The 25,835-nt window shown below is 45.7% G+C and overlaps 1 protein-coding gene across 9 annotated transcripts in view; it reads right to left on the bottom strand.

Annotated features, from left to right (window-relative positions):
• Zbtb38 (zinc finger and BTB domain containing 38) overlaps positions 1–25,835 on the bottom strand; it is a 129,686-nt gene that overhangs the window by 6,349 nt on the left and 97,502 nt on the right. For 6 of the 9 annotated variants that reach the window (XM_055629566.1, XM_055629568.1, XM_055629569.1 and 3 more), the window contains one exon: positions 16,603–22,840. The exons of 1 other annotated variant lie outside the window; for it this stretch is intronic. In XM_055629566.1, coding sequence (XP_055485541.1) covers positions 19,274–22,840 — 3,567 coding nt within the window. In that variant the 3' untranslated portion in view covers positions 16,603–19,273. Of the gene's footprint in view, positions 1–16,602; positions 22,841–25,760; positions 25,808–25,835 lie in introns of those variants that run through there. 2 more of the 9 variants (XM_055629570.1, XM_055629567.1) reach the window with 2 other exon arrangements.

The following is a 25,835-nucleotide window of genomic DNA, read 5'->3' on the forward strand; positions in this document are numbered from 1 at the left end:
TTGGTCCTGTCAGCCTCCCCCCTCCTACTCATACACATTCACAGACCTCCCTCCCTCCCTCCCATTCAGAGGAGACTCGGAGTTACACAACTGGAGAGAAAGGGTGGGCACAAGAGGCCGATTGTTCGTAGAGGAGCCTCGTAGGTGACGTTTTTTCATACTTCCTGGGAAATCACCCTTTGCCCTCACCTTGGCCACTTTCTGGGTCATTGTCCGCCTCCCCACCCCCACTCTGCTCTTCACAGTAATTTATCCAGCTCATGTGGATGAGCTCTTGAGATGGGGCTTGCAGGAGAGGCTCCGAGGGCCCTTAGTTCTGCTCCCAGACTGTGGCAGTTCATTGAGAAGGGACAAATGGTGACTGTTCTGCTAAGCTACATAACAAGCTGCTTTCTCCTGCCCATGACCTTTACCCAGGAAGAGGCCAAGCACACTTGTCAGGTCTCTTCATTTGCTGCAAAGAATATGTGGTAAACAGAGCAAGAAACCTCATTGTCATCAGGTTTCTTGAAGCCACCGGAACTTTTCACACCGGGCTCTTGGTTGCTCAATCAGTGGCCGTGATACAATTTTACTGGAAATGGGTGGCTTGAATAATTTATTTGGATGAATTTGAGTTGGCCTGGACGACAGCCAAGGCCTTGTCAATGTGGTGATTCCATGGCAAACATGTTGACTCATCCATAATTCATGCCTTTTCCTACAGTGCTTGCTCACGGAGACCTGGTTTTGTACAGTTAGTCCTGAGGCTAACCTTTTAAGGGATTATCTATTTCTGCCTTTCCACGGTTGGTCTGTTGCAGGCCACTGATGGCTTTTGAGGAAGGCAGACCCTGTCACGGTCTTGGTGAGGTCCTGATGTGCAGACTGTCCTTGGTCATCTTCCTTCTGCAAGTGCAGACATGAAGGGCAGAGTTGACACAACTTACTGACACAACTGAGCTGCAGAAAAACATCTATTTTGGGGTTCCTTGTGTCGTCGTACAGGGCATCCTAGCTGACAGATAAGTGTTTCCTCAACAGGTCAGATAGAAAGCAAACCCTCCAGCTAGCAATGATAAACATAGTGGCTTTATTAGGGTTTCAAGCAAGATGTGGCACTCCAGAGGACTTCTGAGGCCTTTGTTGTTACAGTGGTGAGGAAGTGGAAACTGACTGATAAGCATCTAGCTAAAGGACCAGAGAATCCCCTTTTCTTCCAATCCAATAGCTTCTTACCCCACTACCATGTCTTATATTTAATTATTCATTCTCCTTCCCTGAAGAATTTAGAACTGAGATCATGCTCTTCCTTCCTCTCTTCTCCTTCTCTCCCTCCCTCCTACCCTCCTTCCCTCTATCGCTTCTACCCTTTAAAGTCTCCTCCATGTGAATATTTCTCAGCGTGTTGGTGATGAGGTCTCTAGGTCCCCTTAGCTGGATACTGTACACACTATAGGCAGTGGACTGTGGGCTCTTTGGTTCACAGCCTCCTCTTCCTCTTCCACCCAAAGCTGCAATCCTCTGGAGACAGGGCCAGAGGACGCTCTCAGAGTCTAGAAATGATTTATTCAATGTCAACCGTGCTGGTGCCACAGCTTTAGGTATAGAGTAAAAGACATACCCACAAATGAGATGTAAGATCAAAACATCAAACATGCAGAATGGATGTCACTGGCTGGGAAGACAGTTTTTTGGGGGGAAGACAATATATATGGCCTCACTAATACTCAGTCAGCCATGAGGGTGCTCAGAGAGGTCAAGTCTTTTGTCTTACATGTGTTAGAATTCATCAGTCTGCACAGAAGATCTCCACTCTACATGTTTAATTTAAAAAGTAAAAAGATAAAAAAAGAGAAGAAACTGCCCAAGTGGTTTGTTTTTGTTTATTTTGGGTGTCTGAGCATTTTGCCTGGATGTGTGCACCAGGTATGGTTCTGGCACCTGCTGGGGTCAGAAGAAGACAGCAGATCACCTGGACCTGGGGTTAGGGTTCTGGGAGCTAGAGCAAGGCCTTCTGTAAAAGCAGTAAGTGCTTTTAACTATTGCGGTGGTTTGAAAGACAATACCGCCCCCCCCCCCCCATAGATTACTGTGTTTGAATGACTTGGTCCTCGGTTGGTGGAATTTTTTGGGAAAGATTAGGAGGTGTGGACTTATTGGAAGAGGTGTGTTACGAGGGGAGGGCTTTGAGCTTTTGAAAGCCCATGGCATTCCCAGTTAGTTCTTTCTGCTTCATGGTTGTTGATTCAACATGTAAGTTCTCAGCTACTGCTCCAGCAGCATGTCTTCCTGTCTGCTCCCTGGCCTGATGGTCATGGACTAACCCTCTAAAACTGTAAGCACACCCCCAAATAAACTATTTCTTCTTTAAGTTTCTTCAGTTGTATCGTATCTTCACAGCAACAGAAAAGTAACTAAGAACCACTGAACCAACTCTCCATCTCTACCCCCTTTTGAGACAGAGTCTTACCATATACCCCTGGCTGGCCTGGAACTTACAGAGATCCATCTGCCTCTGCCTCATGATTGCTGGTATTAAAGGCATGTGCTACCGTGCCTTTCATAAATAAATAGTATTTATTATAAATAATAAAATTATTTCTTTTTAATCAATTATTTATTATTTAAATAATAAATAAATACTTGAAAAGAATGAATGAATAAGAATCTTAAAGGTAGTAACATCAAAACATTTATCTTGTCTCTCCTACCCGAGGAGTACTAGGAGTGCAAGTCTAATTATCAAAGGGAAAAAAATCACTGGCCCACTGAAAAATCCAGGTGTAAATTCAGGGATGGCTTGATTCGCTGCTCAGAGGATGCTCCTGACACTCAGTTTCCAGGCACTTTGAGGCTCTGCTGTGTTAGTCATGTCTCAGGACTTGTATTAGTCAGGGTCAGAGTAGTGGATCTCAGCATGTGGGGTGTGGCCTCTTTGGGGGGTTGAATGGCTCTTTCACGGGGTCACATATCAGATATCCTGCAGATCAGATATTTACACTATGATGCATAACAGTAGTAAAATTATAGTTATGAAGTAGTATCGAAAATAATTTTATGGTTGGGGGTCACCACAACACGAAGAACTGTACTAAAGGGCCACAGATTAGGAAGGTTCTCTCTAGGAACAGAACCAATAGGATATGCTGTGCCTCAGAATTCCCAATCTGCTGCTGAAAACCTTGAGGAGCCACTGGTCCTTAGTCCACTGTGAAAGCCTGGAAACACTGGTTCTGGTATCAGTGAAGAAATCAGCAGCAGCGGCAATAGGATAAGTCATAAGAGCGAAGGCCATTTATTCCTCCGGTATCATAGGGTCATCACCATCTTTTGCCCAGTGCCCATGAGTGGCAGTTACCTGGCTCCCAATCAGCCAAGATGCCTGCATGGGAGATAGGACACAAGTCCTGTTGGTGTCTGTAGTTGGCATTCTCAGCTAGCCTTGAGGTTAGCAGCATCCTAGTTCAGGACAGTCCATTAGGTGAGTCTGGTCGTGTGACAATTTGATGGTGTTGAGGTGTCCCCACTCCCCCCTTTCCTTCCCCCTTTAGTAGAACGGCTAATGATGGCCACTCAAGAGGGCCGGCAGGTCATTCCATCATACACAGCTGTTGTCCATGGCTAGCTCTGACATCCTGCGCGGCTCAGACGCAGATGGTCCACAGGTACCGTCTCTGGTGTCTGCACTATTCCACGCATTCATGGCATTCATTCAGTAGAGGGTTTTGTATACCAACTCGAGCCATTTGAATGTGTGTGTTCACATGCACCGCTGTGTGTGTGTGTGTGTGTGTGTGTGTGTGCGCACATGCCCGTATGTAGTCCCTCCCTTAAGTTCCGGGCTAGAAGCACCTATAACCACTTCCTGGGTTAAACCTGGTGATGTGTACACAAAGGCTGCCTTATTCTGAGTATTAAATCAATTGATTTAATGTTGAAACAGCCTGAGTTTAAGAGTATCGGAGGTGGGCCCGACTGAGAAAATATACCAACAGCGCGTGCACACACACTTTGCTGAGCAGGGAGCCAGGCGCAAGGGCTAGAGGAGCTGCTGCAGATTCCCAGCTGGTACATCAGCGACCTCTGCTGGTAGGATTTCCCTCTTACAGAGGTAACTTAAGTGCTCCCCAAGACAGTGGTTCTGTTGCTCTGTTGCTCCGCTGCAGACGTAGGGAGAGCAGGGCTTCCCTGCTAATACTTTTACTGGGGGTCAGGGCCGCAGCTGCCGGAAGTCTAAGTAAGGCTCTTGTCTTTGTCGCCATGGACTTCCTCTCAACGCTTGCTCACTCTCAGATACAATTATATTTTCTTTAAAAAAAAAAAAAAAAAAAGCTTTAAAAGGATGCCGGGCGACGGCTCCGTAGTTAGGAGTGTGTGCTGCTCTTGTAGCGAGCCTGAGTTTGCTTCCCAGCCACTTAAAACTGCTTGTCACTCCAGATTCCGAGGGATCCAATGCCACTGACTTCCGCAGGCATCTGCACACACACGCACATGTCTGCACACAGATACACAGAATTAAAAAGTTGAAAAAAAATGTTAAAACAAAATTCTCAAGAAGGGAGCCAGCCAGATGGGTCAGCCTGAATAACGGAATTCACTCTCTGAGACCCAAATGGTTCGAAGGAGAGAATTGACTAATGAAAGTAGAGTTCTCATCTCCACATGTGTGAAACCACATATGTTCCTGGATATGCACGTGTGTGTACACACACACACACACACACACACACACACACAGGCCGGCCTCTGCCCTCCGAGTGCTGGGATTAAAGGAGTGCGCCACCAAGCCAGCCCGAACTTCCTTTAAAACAGCATGCTTACAACACAGCAAAGTGAAATAAACACTGTCAGAATAGGGCTGCTCTCCGGGTTCACGGTCAGCTGCTGCGGCACCCTAAGATACACGAATTCACACCTCCTATTTCTGCAGTTCATCTAGCTTATTAACCAACGCAAAATGCTGCCGTCGCTCAGGCATTAGCCTACATCTAAATCAAGCATTGATTAACTGTCCAGACACATCTGTCCTGGGGGACTCCAGCCCAGAAAGCTAGGCTGTCCAGTTGAAGCCACCGAGACTGTTCTTCCAGGATCCTGCAGGGGTTTGTTTGTTTGTTTTTAACAGCTTTTTCATAAACCTCTCTTTGTAGAGCCACGGGGTGGCACTCCATAGCCTTTCCCAGCGTGAGGTTGGCCTGTGGGTGGGGCCTCTGCAGCCATCGTCACCGGCTCTGAGTCTATAGTCAGAGCTCATTGGACCAGGGGCAACTCCTGACCGTGCAGGAACCAATCCTCGCACGGGGTTGCGTGGCGGGTCGGAAACATTCCTTTGCCGGGGAAGTGCGCATAGCATCTTCCACCCACAGCCTGGGAGAGCAGAGGCGGCTCGTCAGCGCGGAGAGAACACAGCGGATCACTGTAGGCTGGGACGTAGCCTAGAGGAGACGTCGCGGGGAGAGGTTTCTCCTTGTAGTTCAACTTTTGCCCAGCCTCCTTGGAGTCTGTCATAAAGGGTTCTCCCCTTCCACCATGGCATTTGTTTAAACAAGGGAAGTTCCCGAAGACACGGGCTTTGTTTAACTGGCATTCAAAACAAAGAGCAGAATTCTGAAAAGCTCTGAGTACTCAGAATTTGAACGCCTGCAAACTACCAAGAAATCTCACAATAGGATGGGGTTTTGTCTAGCAGGACTTTGTGTTTAAATGAAAATAGGCAGAAAGGCGTTCTCCCCAGTTGGTGTCTATATTTGTTATAAAAATCTATCTAAAGTGCGTAAAACACAAGTAAAAAAATTGAAAACATGCTCACCATTAGGAAACTGGTTACACATTCATCATACAATTACACATTATGCAGCCATTGCAAGATGGGTGGAATGTTGCCACATTCTATTTTAAAGGCATTTGGATGAGAGTGGTGTGTGTACTGCGCTCTATTTATATTAGGAAAAAGGATGAGAATATGCACGTTCATTCACACTCACACATGAGAGAGACAGAGACACAGAGAGAGGGCTCTGGCATCTATGGAATGATTGCACCAGGTTGAACAAATGTTCCTATGTATATACATTTGCTCTTTAAATACAAAACACTTCTCTTAACCCTGGGAGCTCCTGGAAATGGGGTGGCTCTTCGCAACTGTCCACACTACTTGGGTCACTCATCCTGCTGTTGCTTCCTGTCATCTGTTAATTGATAATGCGGCCGTGGCAGAGGTAGGATGTGAAAGTTCACTGTTGCTTGTCCCCCACAGAGTGAAACGGGGAAGCGTGTACTTTGCGGACGGGTAAGTTGGTATCTGAAGTTGATGGAATGCCCAGTAAATGAACAGGGCTTCTCATCTGGATCCGAAATACATTCTCAACACACAGACTGAGAGAGTCGAGTCAGTGCCTTGGGCCTGCAGGGTCTGCATCTGGTAATTACTGAAAGTAATACCCTTTCCCTCACACTCTTTTAAATAAAGATTGAAGCACCTGGCGCAGGGCCTGCATGAGTCTTGGCTGATGTTGAATGTTTGGTGTCGTTTCCATCAGCTTTTCTTCCAGATGTCCTGCAAGGAGGTCATTCACCTCTGGTTAGAAGAGGCCAAGTGTCACCTATGATGCTGGCCGTGCCGTGTCTGAATTCAGTTTCAGAGGAGATCATTAGAGGCATCTCTCTGAATATTACTGTTGTTGTTGTTGACAAGATTTCACCGCATAGCCTAGGCTGGCCTCCAACCCTTTTGTTGTCACTGTTGTTATAGGTCTGTTTTTGTGTATGTGTGTGAGATTATGATGTAATTACATCATTTCTCCCCCTTCTGTCCTCTCTCCAAGACCTCCTGTATACCCCCTTCTTGCTCTCTTTTAAACTCCTGGCCTCTTTTTCTCATTGGTTGTTGTTATATGCATTCCTAAACATAACCTGCCCACTCTGTATGCCGCTGCTCTGCTCGTATGTATGTTTTCAGGGCTGACCACGTGGTACTGGTTGAGGGTCGGTGTGCTCTTCCCTGGGGAAGACTATTCCTCCCATTCTCAGCATTCCTTAGTTGTCTGTAGTTCCTTGTGAAGGGTTGAGGTTTTGTGGGCCTTCCCCCTTCAACTTTGACATGTCTATTATTGTCCTTGTTCAGTTCATAGTTAGGCTGTCATGTTGGTGAGACTTTATGGATGTAGCTTCTGACAGTATTAGGAGACAGTCTCCCAGTAAACTTCCTGATCCTCTGGCCTTTTTGGCTCCTGATCATCCTGCCTCAGTCTACTGAGTGCTAGGATGTGTGTGCTACTACATTATGCTTGAGTTAAAAAAGCATCTATATATATGCTTTTTGAGACATGGTTTCTCTATGTAGCCTTGGCTGTCCTGGACTTCCTTTATAGACTAGGCTGGACTTGAACTCACAGAGATTCACCTGCCTCTTCTTCCCTGAGTACTGGGATTACAGGCATGTGTCACCACACTGAGCTAATATATTTTATTTTTGAGACAGGGTGTACCTCTGGCTGACCTAGAATTAACTCACTTTGTAGATTGGGCTGAGTTGTACTCAAAGAGATCCACATGCTTCTGCCTCCCAAGGGCTTGCATTAAAGGCATGTGCTACCACATACAGCATTATTATTATTATGTTATTATTATTTGTATGTGTACATGTGTGTGACATGTTGGTTAGTGATGGGGCATTTCCTTTCTGTTGCGGTGATAAAATACATGACCCAAAGCAATTTAGGGAAGAAAAGGGTTTTCTTCAGCTCATAGGTTATAGTCCATCATTGAGAGAAGTCAGGGCAGGAACTCAAAGAAGAAACTAGACACAGGAACCCTGGAGGACCACTGTCTATTGGCTTGCTTTCTGACTCTGGCTCATCTAGCTTTCCTCTGCAGCACAGAGTCATCTGCCTAGGGATGGTGCCCCCGCCAGAGTGCCAGGCCCTCCTGCATCGATCAATCACGACGATCCCCCGAAGATTGCCCACAACCCAATCTGATGTAGGCAGTTCTTTTTCTGATCCCTCTCCCCATGTGACTTTAGTTTGTGTTGACAATAGAAAGTCACCAGCACGGAGCACGTGCATGACATAGCACAAATGTGGAGGGCAGAAGACAACCATAGGAGTCAGCTCTCTCCTTCTGCTGTGGGTTCTGGGGGTGGAAGTCAGGCATTCAGGCTTTCAAATTAATTATCCACTGTGGCAATTTTCCAGTCCCTGCTTTCTCCTTTGAAGGATGTTTTCTTTGGTCTGGAGAGCTTTATTGTGCTGAGTACAGACATCTTTGCCATAAACTGGGAGACGCAGTATTAGTTTGAAGCCAACCTGGAGAGAAGTAAGCAGGAAGAAAGTGGGGGGAGGGGAGGCAAAGATGGAGAGAGTGAGGATGTTATTGTGTGAGGTTTTTGGATCCAGCTTTGCTCGAAGCCTGTGATGGTTTGTATCACCTAACAATGGGAAGAGCTCTGAGATGTGTCACTAGGCAAACCTATTATTGTGTGCACCTCATACATGCACAGAATTAGTATAGGTTGATTGCTGTATGTGGCTTCATGAGGCAATGGAGAAAAATGGTGAACATGGGATGGATGAGCTGTTGCTGGCCTCACTGGTAAACTTTTCACAACAAACTTTAACACACACAAACACACAGACACCGTGGTTACACTTTGAATCCGAAGTCTCCTCCGTAGGCTGTGGTCCCTAGCTGGTGGTGCCAATTTCAGGAGATTGTAGGGCCTGGAGGTGGTCTCCTGGGAGTGGGCCTTTGAGGCCTGCTTTCAGTTGCAACCTTTCTGCTTTCTGATCCACCAAGCTATGAACCAACCACCCATAAGTTCCTATGTCTTTCCTTCAGTGATAGATCCTAGCCCCTCAACTTGTAGGCCAAAAGAAAATCCCCTTCCCAGTTTCTGTCAAGTATTTGGCCATGTGATGAGAAAAGTAACCAACAGATCCAGCAGTTTCTGATCATTATTAAGTCCTGCGCGTCACAAGATCTTTGTGTGTGTGTGTGTGTGTGTGTGTGTGTGTGTGTGTGGCGCTCTGTGTTAATATAGGTGGCAGTGATGTAAAGTGCTCATACCAGAGTGACCATGAGCTCCTGAGTAACACTGGGCTTTGATGTTCTGATGGCTACTGTGTCACTAAGTGCTGAGAGTTTCTTCAGCTTCACTATACCCTTATGGGACCTTCGATCTACAGCCAGTGTGTCAGCAGTTGTATAGCACAAGACCGTAAGTACAATCCTTTCCTTATGGTGAACAGTGGCTTCTGTCTCTGGCAACTGAGAAGTTCTTGGTAAGATCCTACACAGGTCCTAGTCACCTGATCCTGATTTCAGATCTGCTTGGAAAGTGGAGCTGCTGAAGGAGAAGACAAGGGTGGCTTTTGAAGGAAATTTAGGGGCTTTCCTCAAAAAAAAAAAAAAAAAAATACGAAAGGTCTCAGCCGGAAAACCCACAGGTATCTACCACACTGAGAAGACTTGGAAAGGCTAGCACTTTTTCTCAAAAGTGGACTCTTAAAAATTCTGGGGGAAATGCCTTGTGTGGGCAGCCAGAAGCTGCTCAGCTCTTTAGAGAACTGGGAGTGGATGGATCTATGCGAGCTGACCGAGGACTCCAGTTGGGTCTGCAAGCGGGCCCCTTTGGGTGTCCCCTTTATCCTCCCAGCCCAGGCTTGGGCAGCCAGGACACATTTCTCTGAGGCCTAGTTGCTTCTCACTCACGTAAGTCCCCTAATTACTTCTTCTGTTATGATTGCTAGCTCCTTCCCCTCAAACCCCACCTTTCTAGAGAGACTTCCCATTATGACGACCAAACATCCATCCCCGTTTGTTAGTGGGGGCAGCCTCAGTCTTGGGCAAGCTGGGATGTTGGTCACCTTGGATGGCAGGTCAAACGTTCAGTAGATGTCTCACCGGATACAGTGCTGAGGAAACTGGCTCTGGGCTCCCCTCTAGTGGAGGCTCCTGCTTGACAGTTGAGGCTAAGTTGAGGATGGATTTCCCCAGGGAGCATGCAAGACCAGAATGGCTGTGGGGTGGACCTGATTGGAGCAATAAGGGAATGAAGAAAGGACAGACACACAGACATGCATCAGAAAACCTGAGGTCAGGTGGGCTGTAAGCTTTGATGGAGACATACCAGCAGCAGCCCAGAAACTCAGTGCATTCATTTCATACAGCTGAATTGAGGAGATGGACTTATTTTTGTTGTTTTGTTTATAGCTGAATGAGGAGGCAGGTTTAGCTTATGCTGGTAGGAGGTTTCTATAGGGGAGCTGTCTCAGGCTGCAAACATTGGGGAGAGGGAGCTGTAGTCCATACTTTTCTGCTCATACTATTGAGATCTGCACAAGGACTAAGGGAAGGCTTTGTCATTTCCATTGATCTGAGACATTGGGATCCTTGACATGGCTATGGTCATGTCAACAGCACATACTCATCCAGGACTTCATCCACTCCCACAGAGTGGCAGTGAGGTTCCAGGCAAAGAGCAGTAGAGGTCTGAGGATCCATCTCCCAACAGCACTACAACTCAAAAACTCTTAAATTAGGTGTTGAGAGACGACTTTGTGAACAGAAGAGACCATTTTAATATGGCCAGGAGCTTGTACACATAGAGTGAAGAAAGGGCTGACTGGCATTTGTGGGAGCAGTGACAGCCAAACCCGCCCCAACCCCACAGATTGGGACAAGAATACAGACGGAGTCCTGTATACCGTGTGTCTGGATATTTAAAAGTTACAAATCAGGCTAAAAGGTCTTAGTTAAATATGTTCTATTCTCCTCTTGTATGCGGTCTCTGGTTGGTTGAGTGTGGAAGAAAAAGCAGCTGTTCCAGAGATGAGTCAGCCTCGCTCTGGCAATTGCTTGGCTGCTCATGTGAAGTAAGTAACCTTTTTCTAGCTGACACGTCATTTCCTTGCCCTTCCATGAGAGGGACCAGGATGTGTGTGAATGTAACTGGTTGCCCAGACTTTCGGGCTACGATATTCTATGTCATTTTCTTGCCCTTTCATGAGAGGGACCAGGATGTACGTGGGTGTAATTTAGTTGCCCAGACTTTCAGGCTATGGTATTCTACAGCAGTGTACACCGGAGGAACTTAATCTCTGCAGAGACTGGTTTGTCCTGCAGATTCTGACTGTTCTAGGTTTTGGCCTTTTCCACATGTCACCTGTTTGAGTGGAGCATTTTATTTGACTCATCTTTCAAATACTGGTGTTCTCTAGAACTCTGGCTTCTTTCTCATGTAAGCTTCATGGGAGATGTTTTTCATTTTCAATTTCAATCATTATAAAACCTAAAGATGATCCCTGGTCCCTTCTTATCCCTCATATCTCAAATCCAACCCAAGTCCGGCTGATTCTACCTCCTAAGTATCTCTCAGCTCTTCTCCTTTCTCCCCATTGTCACTCCCCATTGTCCCCATAGAATTTAAGTCACAATCAGCTTTAGCAGTCACTTTCCAACAGCTGTTTCTAACCACCATTTTCAGCCATGGTGACTTTGACAGGGTTTCATTATGTAGTCCTGGCTGGCCTGAAACTTGGTATATAGACCAGGCTAGGCTCAAACTCACTGGCTTAACCTTTCCTCCATCCTTCCCTCTCTCTCTCTCTCTCTCTTTTTCCCCTTCCCTCTTCTTTTTCTCCTTTCCTTTCTTTGGATTGAACCCAGGGGCTCACACATGCTACACAAGCACTGAGCCACATCTCCAACATCCAAGTGCCTCCAACATCTGTGTTGCCGTTCACACGAGACTCAGATCTTCAACACAACGCGAAAGGCCTTGCATACTCCAGCCCTTTGCCATCCAGTTTGACCTCAAGCCCGTTTCACCTGCATCCTGGTCACGACCGGCCTCCCGTGCACTGTGATCTCTCTCACGGCACACATCATTCCCCAGGCCCAGAACCTCTCTCTCCTTGTTAGCTGCTGCTCATCTTTCAGATGTCAGCTCAAACGCTGTTTCTTCAAGGTCAGTTTTCCTTGATGTTTAAACTAGGGCAGTGGTTCTCAACCTTCCTAATGCTGTGACCCTTTAATACAGTTCATGCTGTAGTAACCGCTCAACCATGAAATTATTTTCATTGCTACTTCATAGCTGTAATTTTGTGGCTGTTTTGAGTTATAATGTGAATACCTGACATGCAGACTATCTGATATACATACAATCCCTGTGAAAGGGTCCCCAAAGGGATCAAGAACCACAGGTTGAGAACCACTGGACCAAAGCATCCTGTCCCATGGTGTTAGGTGACTTCCTAACAGTACACACCTTCCTCACAGCACTTAACAGTTGCTTGCAGTTACTCAGGTGTGTGTGTGTGTGTGTGTGTGTGTGTGTGTTTCCTGCTGCACTGTGAGAATTGTTTTCTGCTTCTCCTCCTGTATTCGCTCAGCACCTAACTCAGCCATGCTTCAAGTAACTGAAGTACTTGCACACCTGAGACCAGTCTCATCCGAATCTCTGACTGTGTGACTGTAGGCAGCTCCATCCTTCCACTTGCTCAGAACGAAAACTTAAAGAGTTCTCCTTGATTCGTTCTTCTTACGCCCTGGTACCTAAACACCACCACCAACTATTAGATCTATCTTCAAAATATACTCAATGTCTTCAACACTGCGCGCTTCCTAATGGGAGAGTATAGTTCCACTGAGGAAGTTTTCATGGTAATATCTACATTGTGAACAGCCTAATTTCTTTAGGACTAAATTTAAAAAGGGAGAGAGGTGGGCCTACTGATCAGGAAACGATAGCATAGAGATCACTGGGTTCTGATTCAAATGATCAGATATCGCGACAATTGTGATAACAGAATTTTTAAAGATCTATCTTTATTATTTCTAGTCATGTATGTATGTGGGGTGGCGGCAAGAGAGGGTATGTTTATAAGAATGTAGGTTCCCGAAGAGGCCCAGGGTTTTGGATTCCCTGTAGCTGGAGTTACAGTGGCTGTGAGCCGCCTGATGTGGGTGCTGGGAATCAAGTTTGGGTCCTCCTTAAGAGTAGAATGTGCCGTTAAGCACTAAGCCCACCTTTCTGGGGAGCAGATGAAGTCCTGGAAAATGTGTATAGTTGACATGAGTGCAGCCATGTCAAGGACCTCAGAGCCTTGGACCCATGGGAGTGGCAAGGTCTTCCCCTGGTGTGCAGATGTTGATCCTGTGTGCACAAAGCGTCAACCACAGCTTCCTTCTCCCAGATGATTTCAGGTCTAGCTGCTCCCCTACAGAGAACCGCACTGATGAGCTGACTCGCCTCCTTGTCTATGTCATGTTTAATAAACTCACTTGAGTTTTCAGGCTGCTGCTGGCACATCATCTGCTGGATCCCAGTTTTTTCTGTGTGTGTGTGTGTCATGTCGTCATTCCCTGTTACCCCAGGCAGGTCAAATCCAAAGCCATGAAGGTAATCTCACTAGCCCAAGATTTAAAAAAAATAAAAAAAATACATGGAGTGGATGGAACTTTTGTGTATGTATGTCTATGCACTCCTGAGAAGAGGCCATCAGTTGCTATGGTTTTCCCCTTATTTTCTGAGTCGGGGTCTCTCACTGAGCTCATGGATTTGGCTGGGCTGGCTGGCCAGTGAGTCTCAAGGGTCCATCTGACTCTGCCTCCCCAGAACTGGGACAGGAGACATACATGCTGTTTTTTACATGGACGCTGAGAGCCCAAGTTCCAGTCGTCAGGCTTGAGTGGCAAACACTTTATCGACAGCTATCTTCCAAACTGGCAACTATTAGTTAAAATAAAATTTTTAGATTTACTTATGTATATGAGTGTTTTGCCTATGGATAGGGCACTACCATACACATTCCCGGTACCTGAGGCGGCCAGAAGAGGACATCAGATACCCTGGAACTGTAGTTACTACCAGGTGGGTGCTGGGAATGGAACCCAGGTCCTCTGAAAGAGCAGTCAGTGCTCTTAACTTCTGAGCCATCTCTCCAGACCCCTGCTTACTTTTTAGAATGAGCATAGTGGCTTTAGTACATATGAAATGGTATGTTGTATAGGCCCTGCTTTAAAATAATGCAGAGAGGGAGAGCAGGAATGGGTATAGTTAAACCGTGATTGGTGACGAATTGTTGGCATAGGATATGAGTACATGGGAGCTGCACATTTAAAAATGTCCACGTCCAAAGACCTAAAAAATACACATCCCAGAATGTGACATGTTCTATTTCTACCATTCTTTTTTTTTTTAACGTGTTTAATTTTATTTTATGTGCATTAGCGTGAAGGTGTCAGATCCCTTGGAATTGGTGTTACAGTTACAAGCTGCCATCTGGGTGCTTGGGATTGAACCCAGGTCCTTTGGAAGAGCAGACAGTGCCTCTTAACCATGGAGCCATCTTTCTAGTCCGATCTTTCATTTTTAATTTTCACCCTTGTCCAAGTCACCACCACTTCCCACCCACTCACTGACAATCTCTCACCTGCTCCCTTGTCCAGCCTTGCCTGACTGGTGGTCACTGCAGGAAAAGCGATTCTCTCAAATGCACCAGACCACTTTCCCTTTCTGTGCAAGCTAAAGGGGCCTCACTTTGTTTGGGAATTTTGGTGTCTCTATGACCATATCCCCTACCACACAGTCCTGCCCCAGCTCCACAACAGCCCTGTGGGTCAAAAGAGAAATTCAATACTGTGTTAAGATCCGCAGGTATCTGCTGTGCCCATTGCGTGCCTGTCCAGGCTCACCCAAACACAGGCTTTTACATCTACCATGGCTCTTTAGTTCCTATCATACCAATGTGGACCTGACCCTTAAGGTGGGGGCCTCTGTTTTTCTTCTCTGGTTTTGAACCACTGGGAACTCAGGCTCAATTTCCTAATTCTCTGTGGCTTCATCAGCCTCCTTCATGAGACTTAAGTACTTGGAACATACATACATGCTGCTTCATATCTTTGTGGCTCAAGCCTTGCACAATACTCAGAATTAAGTCTATTTTAAGGCCACATGGTGGCCTGCACCTGTAATCACAGGATGTGGGGAGAGGAAGGAGAATCCTGAGCTTGAGACAAGTCTGGGCTACACAGCCAGTCTGGACTACATAGCCAATACCTGTTTTAAAAAACCCAAATCAAAACCAAACAGCCAGAAAAAAATTCTAATAATGGCATTGATACAGATTTTATCTCTACCTACAAGTTTTTTTTTTTTTTTTTTAATGTTAGGCATGAAAATGCTAAAGACAGTTTTTTTTTTGTTGTTTTGTTTTTTCTGTGTAGCCTTGGATGTCCTAGACTCGCTTCACAGAACAGGCTGGCCTTGTGATCCACCTGCCTCTCCTCTGCCTCTCCTCATGCTAGGATTAAAGGCATGTACCACCATCACCCGCCTGAGCCTCAAACCCCGTCATGACTGACTGCATTTGCGACAGGATGACCAGCTAAGGTTAGCCTGTAACAATGGAACATTTTTCTTCATGTGAAATATTGCCAGCTGATGGCAACATGAAATTACAACTTTACTTCATTGTCCATTCGTCATCCCCCCACCTGCCTGACAGGGTTTCTCTGTGTAGCCCTGGCTCTCCTGGACTCGATTTGTAGATCAGGTTGGCCTTGATCTCACAGAGCTCTGCCTGCCTCTATCTCCCTGAGTGGATCATAGGCATATGCCCTGCTTTCACTCCATTTTCTTGAAAGCAGGTTTTATGGGATAATATTCCTAGACCATAAGAGCAACTCAGGACACATGACATCGAGTAGAACACAGCCTCCATCAAGCTCACTTCATAGAAGCCTGTAGAACAGCGGTTCTCAACCTGTGGGTTGTGACCCCCTGGGTGGGTCAAACAACCCTTTTATAGTGGTCACCTAAAACTATAAACACTGATATTTATGATTCAGGACAGTAGCAAAATTATGGTTATAAAGTAGCAATGGAAACAATTTTATTGTCTTTTGGTGGGGGAACCACAAAATGAGGAACGAAAGGGTTACAGCATCAGAAAAGTGGAGGACTGCTGCTCTAGACCATCCCAAAGCTGCGAGAGGTCTTCTCCCCTTGCTCTCCAGTTTGTTAAAAGCATTTGTCTTGAAAGGGCCAAGAAAGTTCAAACACATGGACTCTGAAGTCAGGCAAACCATACCCTATCTAGCTGGCGGACTGTCTCAAAGTCACCACACAACAGGTAATGGGGTTTGCTTTAGAGCTGCCGTTAATAGCTAAGGCCCAGTTCCCAAAGACACTGCTAAGCACCTATTGTCTGTTTTTTTGTGAGACCAGAATACTTTCAAGTGAGTATTTCACTGTGAGGTTCCATCATAACATCTGGCTTATCCCCAGCACTCAGTTACTAGAAGCATTCGTGGTCTCTTAGTTTTTTGGTTAGTTTGTTTTGGTAGCTTTGCCTGGCCTGGAATTCATTTTGTAGACTGGCTGGCTTCAAACTCAGAGCTCTGCTTGCCTCTGCCTCCTGAGTGCTGGGATTAAGGAATCTGCCACCACGTCTTGTCCCTATTGTGTTTAATATCACAGCTTATGAGTCCTAAGCATGTAGATGCCATGAAATTCAGCAATGAAACAATTACAATGAAGGGGTGTTGTGTGTCACAAAGCCGTGACTCACAAAGACGAGATAACTAACATTAACTCATTAAAGAAAGAGACTTAACATAGGAATAAGCTATTTTAATCAAGCAAAACGAATTTATATTCATCATTTCTAAAAATAAAATTAGACCTTTCCAACCCTTAACATCTGCATTTAATAATATCTCCTAACCAAAATACAGATGCTAAAACAGCAACTTACAATATATCTTGTACAGCATACAGTATGTTCACTGTTTACACTGACTTTGATTCTACTTGGTCGTTATGTACCCGATGCGTACTTAAACACCACTCAACATTTTCACAATCAACAACAAAAAAAGTAACCAGTTGTCTTAAAATGGCTCTGCTATAAATTGTATAGAATATACAGAATTACAAAGTCAAGTATTTTATCAAAATATACACCCCTCCCTGAAACTAACACAAGCTATCAACATTTTAAATGAATAATACAATTATAGAAAATATTTGCAAAATTATTTTTATGTATAAATATTCTGCCATATTTACTTTGGTCTAGAATTTTCAGCATACAAGTCCACTTAAAAAATATCAACATATAAGGGCTGGGAGACATCAGTACATATACTAATTTTATATTTGTAGTTAAATCAAAACAACTTAAATACATAACTGATTGCTTCATAATCATAACTCTGATAAAACAAATTAGTGGATCAAGGATTGCTTGTCATCTAATTATTAAATCAAAAGTGATTTTCATAAGCCCTTTGTGACTACCTCTTTAACAAAACTCAAGTGAACAGTGTGGGTGTACATATATACAATGGATAAAATAACGTTGAATTTGCTTGCATTTCCCCATTTTTCTCTAGTATATAATACTGTATGTAGGTGAAAGTATATGAACAAATGATGAATGCAGATACAATATTGGGGCTGTTTAACAGCAAAGTACTACAGTATAAAAAGGTCACCTTGAATCATGTCCTTTTTTGGGTGCTTAAATGTTCTCTCGCCTACCCCAAACCATGCTAAGTGTTCTATTGTGGAGCTGGCACAACACTTGCTGCAAGAAACTGGGGTCCGCTGAAAACCTTCCAGCCTTGCATTTCCATCTACTAAATCCAATGAACGGGAATGGCTGCCTGCCACTCTTGAACTGTTCTGAATTTTGCTCATACTGGTGATTGAAGGGTAGGAATGGACTCTCCCTCCTTCCTATTCTGGCAGCTTTAACAGTAAGAACCACGAGTTCCAGCTCTCCAGGATCCTAGTTCACGTGAAAGAACATCCTGTAGGGCAAGCAGACTCTGGAGGGCAAGGTCAACAGTCCGAGTGAATATAAAAAACGATTTAGAAACGGAAGTGGGCTTTAACAAGGGGCTAGGTGTCTGCAAGTGTGAAGGCAGGGCCTCTGGCTCTGGGGATGCTTGGAGACAGGTTTGTAAGGGGCAGAACCCTGTCCTGCCACATTCTACTTCCCCAGCCCTCAGAAACAATGCTGCTGTTTGAGGCAAGGAAGGCCCATCATATCCCCTTGTCCTCACTTCCCCTTGTCATCAACTGGGGTGGGGACTACTGTTGTCCTCTCAACTAGCATGTACCTGTGGGCTTCATTATCTCCAAGAAGGTGTAAAATTGAGGAATTAGACTTTCTGCCATCTCCAAGTGCTGAGACTTCATTACCACAGAGGTGTGCCTTGCACTCAACCTCCTGCATACCTTCAGAGGAATGGGAGACATCTGGATTATTTGACCCCCCTAAGTCTGGGTAGAACAGCCCCCGACATCACTGGCCTTGGGATGACTGGAAGACTGCAGAGAGTTCTGAAGAATTTGACCATTCTTCATTCTCTGAGGTGAGGCCAGTGCAAAGAATTATACGGCATAGGTAATCTCAGGTAAATTCTGGGAAGGCTTTCCCCATGGATAAGGCATGACCTGTGTTGTGTGTGACTTGAGTAGACCAGTTCTAATAGCAGCTCAGCCATACTTTAAGAGAACAGCACAGCATTCCATTGAGAAGCTCACGCATGCTCACAGGCCAGATTCCAAATGCTCTACTGATTTCTATATCAGTCCTCATTATTTTCAGGTCTATTGCTTGTTATAATTCTTTACAAGGGACACAGACAGTTAAGAGTTAGAGTGACTCATATATGTATTTTACAAGGTTTACGTTGCAGGAAAGCAGTTCAAGACAATGTAGACTGCCCTACTTTAGGTTAGCCATTACATATTTTCAGTTATATTGTTAAGCAGTTCGTGAATACCCACTGATTTAACAAAGATTAGTAGTGCAGAAACTGAATGGCAATAAACACTGTCAAAGCTCATTTAGCTTCTAACACATCTCAAAGACGCCATCTTCAGGACTCTGACCCTTATTTTCTCCCATGACTAACAACAGTTCAGCAGTCCTCATTAGTGTTCACGAGAAAGTTTTAAATTAGGCTAAAATTCAGCTGCTTTTTTTCACTGCTCAAAACACCACAGCTAAGAACTTCATTAGCCTTCACAAAATACTTGGGTCGTTAGAGGATTCAGCTATTTTGTTTTTATGCACTCTGTGTGAAGTGAACGATAAAACCCAAAGTAGGTGTCAGGATCCTTTTTTGTTTTTGGAGTTTACACAAATGAAAAATTAATCTCCCCCCTCCCCTTGTGACTATTATGTGAACAAAACTAAGACTTTAAAGAACTAAAAAAAAAAAAGAAAATCACAAACCACTTTTTTCGGATTTTTCTAACTGATCTCGTCACTCAACGGACAGTTTCAGCAAAGGTGTGCATGTTATCCTTCTGGTCGCCGTCTTCTGAGTCAGTACAAATCTGACTCTCCAAGAGATCTGAGCTTTCGTGGCACATGTCACCCGTCTTCTCCTGCTTGGTTAGGGTCTTGAATAAATGTTTCTTCTGGTGCATTCTGAGGGCGGCGGCCGTTTTGCATATTTTGGGGCACTGGAAGCAAGCGAAGCCCTTGCCATCGTGCTCCCGAACGTGCCTCCGCTCGTGATTCCGCTTTGTGGAGAGGTACAGGAAACCCTGGAAGCAGAACTGACAGTGGTAACGCTTCTCCCCGGTGTGGATTCTCTCGTGGATCTTGAGGGTCTCGTTCAGCGTGAACGCCTTGCTGCAGTACTGACAGATGAACTCCTTCACGCCCAGGTGGATGCGCTCGTGCTTCTGCAAGTTCCCCTGCACGGAGAAGCGCCGGCCGCAGGTCTTGCACTGGTAGGGCTTCTCGCCGGTGTGGCATCGCATGTGCATCTTGAGCGTGGACGGGCTCTGGAATGGCTTTGCACACAGCTCGCACACGTAGGGCTTCAGGGTCAGGTGGTGGTGGGGCCTGCCCTCGGCGCCCGGCCCTGCTGCCTTGTCGCTGTCACAGAGCTCGCACTGTAGCTTGGGCATCTCTTTATTTTCCTCGTCGTTGTCACAGGCCCTATCTGGAGGCAGCCTCACCTCTGCGGGATCCAGCTCAGCTGGGTACCGGCACCTGCCACCAGAGCTTCTGCTTCCTCGCTCCTTCCTCCACTTGACTTTTCTCATTTTTCTCAACTGCTTGGATTTCTTCTTGGGCTTGTAGTTGTAGTATGGGCGCCATGGCTTGTCAGTGGAATCCTGGTCACTCCCATCATCAAACGCTTCACTCATCTCTACGCATTCAGCCTGGAAGAGCCCAAGGGGGCTGTCCCCATGGGTTTCTGGGTCAGTCTCCTGAGGCAATGGTTCCTCCTGCATTTGATACTTGGGTTTTCTCCCTCTTCTGTAAAACAGCTTAGTCCCAAGGATACGCCTTTTCACGATGGCTTCATTTCCAATTTTCACTGTTATTTGGCAAAGGGGTGCGACATTGCTATTTGTGGAGGTGCCAGGCAGAGCAGGTTTTGCGATGTATGTTTCAATCTTGCTGGTTTCCTCAACAGTGTTTGCGGTTTTGCCTGGAGACCCTCCATGGTCAGGAACGTGTTTTGCCTCCTCTGCTATTTCTCCCTTGTTGCACGGAATAGCTTTCTTTCTCTCCTTGATGCTTTTGGCTTTGCTTGCAAGTTTACTGGGCTTCTCTGCCTCAGGCTTGCTGTCTTCTTTCAGGGACGGGCTGACCGCTGGTTGTGAAGGGGCTCTGTGATTGCTGTTGGTCAGGCTAGCGACGGCATTGCTGTGCTTGATCACTGACGAGAACTGGCTGCTGTGCACAATGACGGAGGGCGCCGAGCCACTGTAGCTAATCACGGAGGCCGAGTGCTCGCCGCTTTTGCCCACAGCTGAAACACTTGTGGGCTCAGCCTGAAGGTTGGCGCTGACAGTGTTTCCAGTGGAAGAAACGGACACCTCAGTTGAATCAAAGCTATCAGTTTTCAGTGCCTCCTTCCTCCATTTGATGCCTTCTGTATTTTTTACTTCGGCAGGAGTGGGGGCACCCTGCCTTGAGGGCCTTTCCACTGGGATGGCGGAGGTGCTGGTCAAGGTGTTACTGCCATCTTGGAAGCTCAGGGTGGGCATGTCAGAGCCTTGTGAATTTGGGATGATGAAGGCATCAGGGGCAGACTCGCCCCTCTGACCGTTTCCTCGAGCACTCTCATAGGAAGAATTCCTGTAGCTCTTATAAGGTGCCCTCTTACATCTCATAGGCAAGAGCCTGTAAAGTTTGTATGGATAGACAGTAGGCTTCAAGCCTCCGTTCGCTGTTTTTTTATTGATGGAGAGCCTGTGATCTATGGCATGAAAAGACTTCTGATGGTTTTTTAGTATGTAGTAGGTCATAAAAGTTTCGAGACAAAAAATGCACTGGTAGCGCCTCTCTCCCGTGTGCCAGATCTCGTGTCGTGTCCTGTACTCGGCCAGCGCGAAGACCTTGTTGCAGTAATGGCAAGGGTACGTTCTTCTCCACGAGTGGACATTCGCATGCCTTCGGAGGCTGGACAAAGTCACATAACTCCGTTTGCACACAACGCAGCTGTAGAGCATCTGCCCGTTCACAAATTTCACCATGTGGTCCGCGTCTGGCAAGGCACTCCCAGGGCCGGAGAGTTCACCAGTTCTGTTTTCCGGTACTAAGGATTCTGGGCTTGTGAATGAACTTCCATCCTGTCCAATAGTGGGGTAGTTTTCTAGGAACGGCTGGTTTCCCCCTGGGATGGGCATGTGGCTGGACCTCATACAGATCTGTTCGTGCCGATCCAATCTGTTGAGTGTGGTGAACTGCTTGTTGCAGTATTTGCACACGAAGGGCTCCTGGGTCGGCTTGTGGAGCTGCATGTGGGCACTGAGCAGGGTGCTGCTGTCGAAGGATTTGGAACAGCAGCTGCAATTATAAACAAGGGGTGGGACCTCTGCTGCTGGTGGACCAGGAATATCAGAAGGCTGGTTTTCATCTGCCCTGGGGAAATGGACATCTCCTTCACTGCTGGGAGGTTCCGAGTGTGACAGAACTGGAGCTGGTGGTGGACTTCTTTCTTGACTGAACTCTGGGTTGCTTACTAGAGGGAGTGGTGTGTTTTCTGTGGCTGCGTCGGAGTCCTGGGTTTGGGTCTTTGGCTTTCGGCATGGCTTTACTGTTGTGGCAGGAGCTTCATTGTTTTCTTCTCCTGTTTTACTAGATGAACCGCTGTCCTGTACCGGCTGACTCCTGTAAGCCTCAGTGATGGAAGAGACAGCATACGAATGTTCAGCAAGCGTGCGGACAGGCTCTGCCTCGAGGCAGACATTGGTCCTCTCCTGGCAAAGACTGGCTGTTCTCATGGAATCAGACACTTTTTTGAAGTTTGCCCTCAAGTCTAGTGGAGAAAACATGTTATTACTATTTTCTGTTTCAATGATGGAAAATGCATTTGTGATCCTTGGCCCATTAGTAATGGCTGGTTCTTCGTGCCTTTTTTCATTTTTTTCTTCTTTAACCACGCCCTTTTCAGTAATGCAGACTACATAGGGACCTGGGGAATTTGAGAAGTTGCGGTCACTAAGGTCTTCTAAGAATGATATTCCCAGCTTTTTCCCTGCAGCTGCAAGATCAGTGACAGTTTCCTGTCTCTTGACCACAACGGTGGAGCTGTAGATATAATTAAGTATTTCTGTAAACACTTCAGCTTTCAGATCATCCAGCTCCAGGACGTGGCTGGAAATACATATTGTATGGCTCCAAAAGATGTTTTTGAAATAGAGGCTTGAGGCAGCCAGGACATTGCTGTGGGCTTTAAACTTGGTGTCTTCCACAATGATGGTGACATCACACAAAATACCACGAATGCGCTGCTCATTTAAGATGGAGAGCACCGTGTCGCTGTGGAAGTCGTCCTTGAGGTCCCTGGAGAGGGACATGACTGTCATCTGAAACAAGAAACAAGTGGTCAGGGGGCCTTCCATCAATGACTTTTGCATTTCTAGGCTATTTGCTAACTCTGGGAAAAATTGTGTTTTATACAAGAGAACCCAGACGTTTATCTCATCTTGTTGTTATTCCTAAGATGTGGAAGTCAACAGCACAAGGCCAACCTTCTCTTGCCCCAGACGGTTTCTCATGCCACGGCTAGCAGCTGTAGTTGGAAATCCTCCTGGGACTATGTGTATGCATCTAAATATGGAAAGAGCAAGTTTCTGTATGTCCAAGCAGAAAGGGTCTCCCCACTCGAGGCTGCTGCACTGGCATTCTAGAGCTGAGTGGCACTGTGTTCTTTTAGGAGTATCCTCTTTTCTTCTGACTTTTCCCCCTTAAGATAAGGTCTTACTATTTAGGCCTAACTAGCTTGTAACTTGTTATTAAGACAAAGCTGGCCTTGAACTCTGAGATCTGCCTGTCTTTGTTTTCTTTCAAATGTTCTCCTCCACCACCCCAGGACCTGGGATTAGGGCTGGGCTATCACACATGCTAGGTGAGTCACATCCCAAGCCCTTCTGGCCTGGAACTAGGTAAGCAGGGCAGGCTGGCAATGAATTCAGAGATCAGCCTGTATCTGCTTTCCTGAGTACTTGGTGTAAAAGCCTGTGTCAACACACCTGGCTTCATTTGACGGCGTGGGGTGTGTGTGTGTGTGTGTGTGTGTGTATGTTGCTGAGGACTGAATCCCTGGCCTCTACTCATGATGGTCAAAGGCGCTACTGTTGAGACATAACCTCAGCCTCTTTTATAGTTTTTCAAAGATAACCTCGATAATCTGATTCAAACATAATTCATAAAGCAGAAACAATTGATTAATTTGCTTTCAAAAGTTTCCCGTAAGTGAGTGGTATCTCTGTATGAGGATATCTGCTCAGAGAAGCAGTGAGAATGGATGGAGCCACTGAACTTGTTCTTCTGATGTGCTTCTTTTCTGAGTGGCAGTGTGTGACAGTCTGACCACCGGGACATCCTGCCTCCTCTCCACATGTGGCCTGGTGAGAACCAACTCACTCTGTTTGATTTCCCCTTTGTTATAACCAGACTGGAGCACAGTTTTTAAATGACCCTGTAGAATACTAAAGGCAACAAAGAGACGACAAAACACTAGACTAGGAAAGCATGTTTCTACGTCTATGATAAGTAGTCTCATCACAGCTTCCTAAGTTTGCACAACTGAAGGGTGTGGTGGCTCTTGGCTGGTCTAAGGATGTTATGCATGTAGCATACGTAAGTTATTTTCTTTAGTCAGACTTGCCACTGTTGTGGAAAATGTACAAGAAACAATGTTTCGAAGGTTTTAGATGATTGTGGAGGAGAGTGAGGCAGAACAAGGCAGCTCACATATGGTGGTAGGAAGAGAAGAAGGAAAGGGAGAGAAGGAGAGGAGAAGAGGAAGGAGGCTGGGCTAGCTAGCATTCTCCTTTCCCTGACTTTACTCTGTTCCAGCTCCCAGCCTGGCCTGTCCACATTCAGGTGGGTCTTTCTCTCTCATACTTTACAAATCTACATACTTCTTGATCCAATCAGGCTGACCACACATTCTTATACCACTGTGTGGGGGACGGTGTCTGAGTGATCTTGGCATTTTCTGTATGTTTTACTGTGAACCTGGGATGACCAGAGCCTATTGACACCCTAGTGCCCAAAGCAGTAGCTTTTACACTGAACCACAGTAACAAACACAGCACACCGTGAGCCAAGATACAAATGAAATGCATACCTTGACTTCATGTGATACAATCTGTTGTTTTGGAAACTTCCACATTAAAAAAAAAAATGCAGACAGTAACTCACAGTTTTCATGCTCTGCCAATTCATCATCCTTGAAGCTAAGTGTGAAACAAAACCCTGCTCTGGTCTACACGCATACTAACCACATATACTCTATCTAACTTCTCTGTGCCATTGGTGTTTGCAGTTCCCAGAAAACCATACAGCTCGGCAGTGTTTCTCTAACTGCTGGCCACTGTCTTCCTACTGCTGGATTACAGATAGCATTTAGCTCATGGCATCCGTTCAGTTAGACGGACCAAATGTCCACACAAAAACCTCCTCTTAACTTTTTGGTAAAGGGTCTGTTACAAGGTGGGCCCCATTGTGCGATTTAGCTTCAACTGATAAATAGCATCAATTGATAAATCCCTGTATTCCTCTTGGTCATGGGAAAAGGGCACCATCTTAGGAATCCTTCAACTTCAATAAAGAAACTCCAAATGCGCTCCCCATCTTTAGGTCTTGAGACAAGGGAGCTTAGACCTTTGGTCACTTGCTGCAGCCACTCCTGGCTGTTTCTGGTCTGACCATTACTTCAGTTTATTTAACATTAGTTCTTCTGCTTTGCCTTGTCTCTAACTTAATTGTTCTTGAGTGCATCATGCTTGTTATTCAAGGCCTGGAGCTCTCCTACTTGGCTGTCTTTAGACATAACAATCTGGAATAATACCTCACCTGGGAAGCCTCTGTCTTCTAGGATGTCTAGTTATGTGTTGATGCCCACACCAGAGCATCTGAGAATGTTTGTTCACTTGTGTCTTTCTTGGTGAGTCTTCAAAGTGCAAGAAGAATTTAATCCATCCTTGTACTCTCTATAACTACAGTACAATATATGCTGACTATGCTCATGAGCAGAGAGCAATGTAAGCAAATGTGTCAATGTACATATTGTGCAAACAGAACTTCCTAAGGTAGAGCCTTAGAAACCAGACCAAAGTGAACCCAATTCTACTCTACTGGAGTAAAATTAAGAGTAAAATAAAAATAAATTATTGCCCATGTTGTCATTTAATTAGGTTGACCTTAGTCATTGCTTGAGTATTTAATTACTCATTTGAATTTGTAAATATGATAAATAGTGAGCTCGGATGAACAAACCTCTTTGAATCTTCAATGATAAGTAAGTCCAAGGGCTGGAGAGGTGGCTCAATGGTGAAGAACACTTGCTCTTCC

Source organism: Psammomys obesus, unplaced genomic scaffold (assembly GCF_907164565.1).
Source record: "Psammomys obesus unplaced genomic scaffold, mPsaObe1.curated_primary_1811, whole genome shotgun sequence".
Lineage (NCBI taxonomy): Eukaryota > Metazoa > Chordata > Mammalia > Rodentia > Muridae > Psammomys > Psammomys obesus.